Source organism: Tarenaya hassleriana, unplaced genomic scaffold (assembly GCF_000463585.1).
Source record: "Tarenaya hassleriana unplaced genomic scaffold, ASM46358v1 Cleome9, whole genome shotgun sequence".
In the NCBI taxonomy this organism is placed as follows: Eukaryota; Viridiplantae; Streptophyta; class Magnoliopsida; order Brassicales; family Cleomaceae; genus Tarenaya; species Tarenaya hassleriana.
The window spans coordinates 1,693,941-1,702,867 of record NW_010971389.1 but is presented as its reverse complement, the minus strand read 5'-3'; the positions used below and the strand labels follow the sequence as shown (position 1 = coordinate 1,702,867).

The following is an 8,927-nucleotide window of genomic DNA, read 5'->3' as shown; positions in this document are numbered from 1 at the left end:
TTCTTCCTATCAGCAGCCCTTTGAGTTGGTGTCTTCTCGAGATGTCTTATTACACTCTCCTTAGATACCTTTCGATTTCCAAAAGTCTTCACTCTAAACTGGCTTTTCCTTATATATTCCCATCCAACCGGATACTCACCGCATTTCAATCCGGATATGAGAGCGTGTTCAACGATGGAGTATCTAATGGGCACACCATTTAGAACAAACCATAATTCATTTTCATCCTCCGCATTGACACAATGGTTTATCAGGAATGCTGCTGGAGCCATCTTCAGCGTGCCATCAAATTGCATGTGAAACAAATGCTGAAACTGCGACTCATGACTGAAATACCTCCATTCTTCAGGGCTTAACAAGTCTTTCAGTTTTTTTATTGTCTCCGACGGGTAACACTTGGTATTTATCTTAGGAGAGAACTGAATGTCTTTCATTTTGTACATAAACGACAACTGCACAACAATAAAATACATCAGATCATGTGACCTGTGACAATGTGAAATAGTACCATTTCGTATTTGAAATTTTAGGGATAACATTATAATCTTTGGTTTGAAGTGGTTAAAATCGAAATGATTTGTTGATTTGGGTCACAGTGATATAGGTGACGGGATGTATGGTTCGATGTTTGGTTGATGAATGATATGTTGATTTGGGTCACAATGATATAGGTGATACGGTTCGATGTAAATTAGGTCACAGGATCGGTTCGATTGGTGATAGGTGACTTGGTCATAGTTCACAGGACAATAGGTCACATGGTACCAGGGCAATAGGTCACATGAGAATTGGTCACGTGGTACCAAGACAATAGGTCACATGAGAAGCCGCGATTTTCCTCTCATAAGTCTCTGTCTTTACTCTCCTCAGATTCGAAGCACAAAGAAGGAAGAAAATGGCTTCTACGTCAGTGGTTCACTCATCTTCGTCAGCATCTTCGAACGAGACCGATTCTCGTAAAGACAGAGACTTATGAGAGGAAAATCGCGGCTTAAATCGACGGTTTTTTGCCACAAAACCGGCGGTTTCGAAAGCCAGACGGAGGAGATGTAGACAGTGAGGAGAGAGAGGAAAATGGCGAGAGTGAGGAGAGAGAGAGAGAAAACGTGGGCTGAAGAAAGAGAGAGAACCGTTATTTTTTTAATTTAAATTTTAATTTGGTTTTTTCGCCTTTTGATTAAAATTTCAGGGTATAATTGGTCTTTTCCTAACTTCTACCCATTTTTTTTTTAATTTAGAGTTTCAAGGGTAGATATAGAAGTGCTCGCAGCGGTCAAAGGGTAGATTGGATATATCCCATCTCATCGTTGGCATAAAAGACAACGATTCCCGACCGTTGGATTCAGAGGTCGGCCAAACCAACGGTCCGATGAAAAAGAGAAGCATCGAATGCAACTAGATGTACAGGTGGCGAAATCCCATAGGCTTTATAATATAATTCGACTAAAGTGGGAAAATGATCTAAACAGAGAAAAAAAGGGATAAAAAAACCGAAAATTTAAAAGAGAGAATTAGAAATTATATGAAAATAAATAAAAAATAATGCTGTTCGATTGGTACTAGTTTAGAGAGAGAAAGAGGCGTGATTCTCTGAGCGAGATTTCTTCGCCGGCGTCTTCTCTCGCGTGATCTAACAGCCAAAGATTTCGCCGGAGAAGCGATTTCATCGGCTGAGAATCCATCGGAGGTTTGTTTTTCCGGTCGAAGCGAAGATGGTGAACGCTATGGTAGAGAGAGCGACGAGCGACATGCTGATCGGTCCAGATTGGGCTATGAACCTCGAGATCTGTGACATGCTCAATAACGATCCAGTGTAAGTCGACGGATTCTGATATCCGTTTCTTTCTCTGTTTAACTTGCGATTTTTTTGGCCGTGAACTTTCTCCGATCCCTGGGTTTCTTGTTTGGTTGCTGAGAAAATCTGTAATATCTCTGTAAGCCTGGTTGGGTTGGTTCAGTTGAAGAGTTGCTATTTGATTGAAATTCGAAATCGAATTTCGTTTTCCCATGGATGCAGATACGGGCGATTGCTATCCATGTTTCTTTCCATTTACCCAAATATCGAAATAGGTTAAAAGGCGAGATATCATGTGATATGTTCTTTGAGTGTATGTGTTGATGGACAATGCAAGGTCTTTGCTTGAAACAAACATTAAGTCATGCGGTGAATGTTTTGTATAGTACTATAGCAAGTGCAAAATGGTTTGTTTAGGTTATACATTCAATATGTGATTTGTTGAAATTTTGATCTGACTTTGAGTAGTTACTACTTACTAGTTCATGGAATGTAGACTTAGTGATCATTTTTGGGTTGTACTATAAAAGCAGGGAACATTTCCTAATTCTCTCCTGAAATTGTCTACTGTGTTTCAGGCAAGCAAAAGATGTGGTGAAAGGCATAAAGAAACGAATTGGCAGCAAGAATCCGAAAGTTCAACTTCTTGCCTTAACAGTGAGCTCTGACACAATGATTTTTTGTTTTAGTTATTTTTGTTCCCGGTTTTCTGATGTTCACCTACTATCATAATACAACTGAAGAAATGAGGAGATTTTACATTTTGGTTTAATGGTGATGCTTTTTGATAGTCATTTCTTTGTCACTGAAAGCTGATATGAGAGGGTTTTTATGTTAGTGATTAGGTGTCTGCTTCAGGACGCACGTGAGACTTTACATGGATTGAACTTGATCCTTTGTTGTCTTTGGCTCAGCTAATTAGCCCAATACAGTTTGCGTTGTCTTTTACAACTTATTTTGCTGCTAAGAGAGAATTGTCAGAAGAAGTGTTGTACATAGTATTTGCATCATCTCTTGCCTCTTGTTTTGGTATGACATTATTATGTTCACTCAACATGCATTTGTTTTATCGTAGCTTCTGGAGACAATAGTGAAGAATTGTGGTGACATGGTCCATATGCATGTAGCTGAGAAGGGTGTGCTTCATGAGATGGTGAGGATAGTCAAGAAGAAGGTAAGAGTGTTATATTTGTCTTGCATGACAACGTTTAACTCTTTCTCTTTCTATTTCTGATTCATGTTATATGTTGGATGCATATAGCCCGACTTTCATGTCAAAGAGAAGATTTTGGTTCTTGTCGATACATGGCAAGAGGCATTTGGTGGTCCTAGGGCAAGATATCCACAATACTATGCAGCATACCAGGAATTGTTGGTAAGTGTGCTGAAGATCAGCGTTCGACTTCTTTTAAGAAGATTACCGTAGCAAATGATAGATGTTCAGTCACCTCAGTATGATTTCACTCTTGGCTAACAAGTAATAACCAAGTGGATTATGCTTGTGGCACCCTTAGCGCTTTCGTATGGCACTCTTTATTTGCTAAACCATGTCTCTTTCAGCGTGCTGGAGCTGTTTTCCCTCAGAGATCCGAAAGGTCTGCTCCTGTGTTCACACCACCCCAAACGCAGCCTCTGTCATCATATCCTCCAAATATTCACAATCCTGGACCTCATAATGATATGCCTGAACCTTCAGCTGAGCCAGATTTTCCAACGCTGAGGTATATCTCGTGTTGCAATTCTCACTGTTTAACTTGAAAACTCATAAGCAATAGGTTTGAGATATTCAATTGGGTCTGTTTCAATTAACTTCAATATTTAGGGAAATAATTGTTTTAGAGCCAATCTGGCTAAGCTGCCTAAACACCTTTCAACTTCTTTTTGTTTCAGAAGAAAGCATTCTGTGCTTACCTTTAAACTAAGCATGCAAATATTTTATTCGTTACTATCTTCAGAGATTAGTAAGTTAATATCTTTTCAGTCCTTGCAAAGCTCAGAGATGATGCTTAAGGCTCGATTCCCGTTCTTTCACCAAAGCAGGTCTTCGGACTCCTGTTGTAGGAGGTTTAGCAACATAATTTAGGGCACTGTGTGTGTCTGTTCATTCCATTTGAGACTTATAGTTGAGGGGAATATTGCTGCTTTCTTTGTTCAACATCTATAGTTTATCAAATGTATATGCATAAATGAAAATCTTCTGCAGTCTGTCAGAGATTCAGAATGCAAAAGGTATCATGGATGTGCTTGCAGAAATGCTGAATGCATTGGATCCGGGAAACAAGGAGGTAACATCATTTATTTGCAGAGGAAGATTACTCTGTTTGCAAAAACTGGGTGTATGGCAAACTATATTATAGTTTGAGAAGCTTTTCCTATTGATTACAATGCAACTCTGGATTACATGATTTTAGTTTTCTACTTGAGCAAATCTGGGACCATAATTCTTTGTTTTGGCTCGTTCAGGGGCTTAAACAAGAGGTGATTGTTGACCTCGTAGAGCAGTGTCGTACATACAAACAAAGAGTAGTACACCTCGTCAACTCGACTTCGTAAGAGCTCTTGCTTTTGCCTTAGATGTAATTCCTTCGGTGTCAGTATTCAGTAATTTAGTAAATATCAACAAATGTTCTTCGGAATGAACTTTGCATGATAATTTAATTTGAGGAGACCAAATGACTGGGGTTTCTAATGATATGCTGAATATCAGTATGTGTTACTTACTTCCCTTCATATTTACTATCATACCTGACATCTATGGTTTTCTAGGGATGAGTCACTGTTAGGTCAAGGTCTGTCATTAAATGATGACTTGGAGCGTGTTCTAGTCAAGTACGACGCAATTGCTTCTGGAATTCCTGCTCAAATGCATAAGCCCAAGCCTGAGCCAGGAAAATCCACCGTTGCCGTTGATGGTCCTCTTATTGACACTGGTGATAGTAGTAATCAGGCTAACGGGTAGGTAATCCAAACATTGAGTTCATGCTCTCCAATGACCTAGATAATTGATGGTGCTCGAAGGGTACATTGGCTGGAGAAAATTACTTGGTTTTGGATTGTGGGTTACGGATGCCTCTATTCAAGAAAGAACTAAGATTTCGGAGTCCAGTTATGCAGTTTGGTAATATTAGTTAAAATACTGAATCACTGATGTCTTATAAAATAGCGTCTGATTTACCATCTGGATTTTTTTTCACAGAGCCACATCGAGTTCTGGTACTGGGCTTCTAAACCAGTTATCCCTCCCAGCACCACCCACGGCTAGTCCAGCTCCTCCAGCTTCAGCCAGTTCTAAAATAGATCTCCTCAGCGGCGATGATCTTGCCCTCGTTCCTGTCACAGCGCCTCAACCGGCAAGTCCCGTTGCTTCTGATTCAAATGCACTTGTCCTTATTGATATGTTCTCAGACAATACTAGTAACCCGAACCCTGCTGCCCCAAGTAGCAGTTCTGCTCCCCAAACCAATCCTTTGAACCTTCAGTCGCTACAGCAACCAAATACTCAACCTGCGGAAGGCGGACTACAGCCCAATGGATTTGCTCCTAACATGGGTTATTCACAGTTCGAGCAGCCATCGTACAGTCAAGGAGTCTCTTCCGCCTGGAATGGTCATCCGACCCAGCAGACTCAACACTTGCAACAACCACAGCAACCATCTTCCCCAGCTTATGGTAATGCATCTATCCGCTATTTTTGTTTATTAGATCAAATTACACAACTTAAGTGTATTTTGAAGTAAATACGGATGGTTCTGTAAACGTGATGATGGTTGCAAAAGGAATGTTTTTTCTCCCTCTAAGATGGACTTGAAATAAGTCCAGGCAACTGATGCATCTTAGGGAGAGCAGACATTTAAGACTAATTTGGTGATATGTGAATACCAGCTAGTGTCCCGTTTCCCCTGTCCAAATTCTCTAACAGTTAACCGAGTCACCTGGTTTAATAAGAGCAATACATCCATACATCTCATTAATCTCCTGTTTTTTTCGGGGTAATAATTTTTTTGTACTGTTGAAACTTGAAAGGTGGGCAAGAGGGTATGGCATTTCCACCACCACCATGGGAAGCTCAGGGTCAAGACTCCGCCAGTCTAACTGCAGGACCAGGCAGTCCATTCTCGCCTCCAATGCAAGTGACCCAGGCCGTCCTTACGCATGCTCAACCGGTTAACAACGGGGCATATCCTCAAGTACCTCAAAACAATCAGATGGGCGGCGGTATGTACATGCAACCAATGCCGAACCAACCCTTCCCGACAAATCAGCCTTTAGGGTTAGGGTTCCAACCCCAGCAGATGATGCCTCCTCAAGTGTACGGCCAACAACCGGTATACGGAAACCAGATGGGCGGATACGGATATGGATACGGCTATGGACAACCGCAACAAGGGAGCCCATATCTGGACCAACAAATGTACGGTATGTCCATCAGGGACGAGCGAAATCCGTCTTCCAACCAGGTATCATCTTCTTCTACCCCGTCTTATCTGCCTCCGATGAAACCTAAGAACAATCCCCAGGATAAGCTGTTTGGAGATCTCGTAGACATATCGAAATTCAAGCCCGGAAAGCCTACCTCTTGAAGAGCTGGTAGTATGTGAGAATGCTCGCAAAAGAAACGAGGGCTGTTTCTAGTGTAATATTTCACTCTTGGCTCCTTCATCGGGGTTTAAGCTAACTCTCGTCTATTATAAGTGATACAGCTTCTGGGTTGGACCTTTGGTAGTGGATTTGTATATTTTTTCTGTGTAGAGGAAAGCTTGAAACTTTGAAGACTCGGGCTGTTGGGTTTTGCTTGTGAGATTTTCATCTTTATTTTTATTTTTCATATCATAAGGTTTGTCTTGAACCTTTCCGTTTGATTCCGTCGGAAATAATATTTTTCTAAACTCCGATTTCGTAAAGTTTGGTGTCTATTGTTAACAGAAGCTTTGTGGTGTTTGTTTGGTGCGACATCTTGGGACGCGGTGGTTGTTTAAAACTACGTTTGCGACTGGCGTGTCCTCCAAACGCTGGAGTGCGTTTTGGAGCGTTCATAAAGTCCTTTTTCTTCCTTTCTCCTCCTCAAATCAATTAAGTGTTTTTTTTTTGGGCGGGGGGGCGGGAAGCAGTCAAGTCACATCCTAAGGGTTTTTGATAATTGTTAATACGATTGTACTTTTTTCTTGTCATATATAGATAGATATATGTGTGTGTGGTGGGTTTGATTCTAGATGTAGTTTTCGACATCTACTGTGTAATACAATACGGAAATCAAAATGCAAGTTTGAGAGCGATATGCCGAAATGTTTTCTTGTAATATATCTCAACAAGGTCGATATGTCCGAGTGGTTAAGGAGACAGACTCGAAATCTGTTGGGCTTTGCCTGCGCAGGTTCGAATCCTGCTGTCGACGTTTTATTATATTTTACTTACTTTTTCGTTTTAGTTATAATATATATATATATATATGTATGTGGTAGGTTCCACAGAAGGCTAAATTATATTTCAACATAGAAGTTTTTCAAATGTGGTTGATGAAGATAATCAGATTAATTGAGAAGGTGAATTCAGCAATGTTGGTGGCAATCTCGGTTTAATATGAATCGAGAATGCACTTAGAGAGTTTAGAATAAAAATTCAGAAATATACACACAATGGGAAGTGATGCAGGAAAATAACATAAAAAGGTAAATTACATATACAGGAGATAACATAAGGAAATATGCTTTGATATATTTGCCTCTATATTTCACCTGCATCAATCTGATTGTATTCTGAATTTCTGATTCACGCTTAATTAGTAGTAGATATGGCAAGTCTTCTAGTTGTCTTGATCTGAATCAATTTGTGTGGACTTTCCTTGTTGGTTGAAGCTTTACTCTCATAGACTCCATGTAGATTTTTTTACGTAACTCATGCCATCATCATCATGTATGAATGTCTTCGGTTGATATGTTATCTTCCGCATGTGTATACAACAGTTCAATACCATTAAGTTGAATATATGGATTACATTATCAACAAATATATGTAGATATAAATTATTCAAATATAATAATTTTTGTATTTAATAAATAAATAAATTCAAAAACTGAACATCATACTATATATATAATCATTTATCAGAATACATAATATTTTAAATTGAAAATATTAAAAATAGTAAAATATTATAAATTATATTGACCAGTCAAATTTTTAAAAATTTACTATTAAATAAAATTATATTATATTTATAAATAAAATTTTATTATATAGATACATAAATAATTTAGTTTTTTTTAATTCTTTAAAATCCGATTTTTATAATCAAGAATTCTTTAAAATCGTGGATTTTTTTACCAGCAAAAATAATTATTTTATAAAATATATCTAGTGTAAGAAATATTATGCGATTAGTTAAATATAAACATGTAATATAGATTTTCTTTTATATGATTCTTAATACACAATCCATCTAGATATTAAATATTTGGATTGATTAAAATAATCTTTTTTATTAATCTCTCTAAAATATTTACACAAAGATATATAATATATTTAACCATATCTTTCTAAAGATATTTAGTTTGAAGAATTATATAATAATTTATTATACTAAATAGATTTAGAAATATAGGAAGAGATAAAAATATTTTTTAATGTCGATCTCTCATCTTATACGCAAGAAAAATGTATGCTAATGAAAATATTTAGGTAAAAAGTTATTTAAAATGAATAATTTTTATATTCAATAAATAAATATATTTAAAAATTGATAATCACAATATATATATATAGAGGGAGAATCACGTATCGAAATATATAATATTTTTAAATTAAAAAACAGAAAAGATAGTAAAAATATTATAAATTATATTAACCGATCAAAATTTTAAAATTTCACTAATAGATTAAATTATATTATATTTATAAATAAAATTTCACTATATGCATACATAAACAATTTAGTTTTTCTTTTAATTCTTTAAAATCGAGATTGATCTTACTAACCCGAAATTCTTTAAAATCGGGATCGATTTTTCTGACCCACAAATATATATTTTTAAATCAAATCTTCAAAATTAGTATCTATATATTATTTTTGATAAATTTAATAGTTTTATTTCTAAATATTATTTTTAACAGAATATATATATATATATATATATAT

The 8,927-nt window shown here is 37.0% G+C and overlaps 1 protein-coding gene and 1 non-coding gene across 2 annotated transcripts; both read left to right on the top strand.

Moving 5' to 3' along the window:
- Nucleotides 1-1,534: 1,534 nt before the first annotated feature.
- On the top strand, nt 1,535-6,696 carry LOC104803809 (TOM1-like protein 2). Its single transcript, XM_010527876.2, has 10 exons — nt 1,535-1,813; nt 2,374-2,452; nt 2,871-2,969; nt 3,057-3,170; nt 3,356-3,516; nt 3,999-4,080; nt 4,259-4,344; nt 4,562-4,750; nt 4,992-5,464; nt 5,819-6,696. Exons 1-10 carry the CDS (start codon nt 1,713-1,715, stop codon nt 6,373-6,375), a joined length of 1,941 nt encoding a protein of 646 aa, XP_010526178.1. The 5' UTR covers nt 1,535-1,712; the 3' UTR covers nt 6,376-6,696.
- Nucleotides 6,697-7,105: 409 nt separating this feature from the next.
- TRNAS-CGA lies at nt 7,106-7,187 on the top strand. Its single transcript has one exon. It is a non-coding gene; the product is annotated as a tRNA-Ser (tRNA).
- Nucleotides 7,188-8,927: the final 1,740 nt, after the last annotated feature.

Excerpts from the sequence above, each read along its gene's own strand:
- LOC104803809 (XM_010527876.2), top strand. The coding sequence starts at position 1,713 with ATGGTGAACGCTATGGTAGAGAGAGCGACGAGCGACATGCTGATCGGT. Across the intron at positions 2,453-2,870 it reads TTCAACTTCTTGCCTTAACA|CTTCTGGAGACAATAGTGAA; the intron begins GTGAGCTCTGAC and ends GTTTTATCGTAG. Across the intron at positions 4,751-4,991 it reads AGTAGTAATCAGGCTAACGG|AGCCACATCGAGTTCTGGTA; the intron begins GTAGGTAATCCA and ends TTTTTTTCACAG.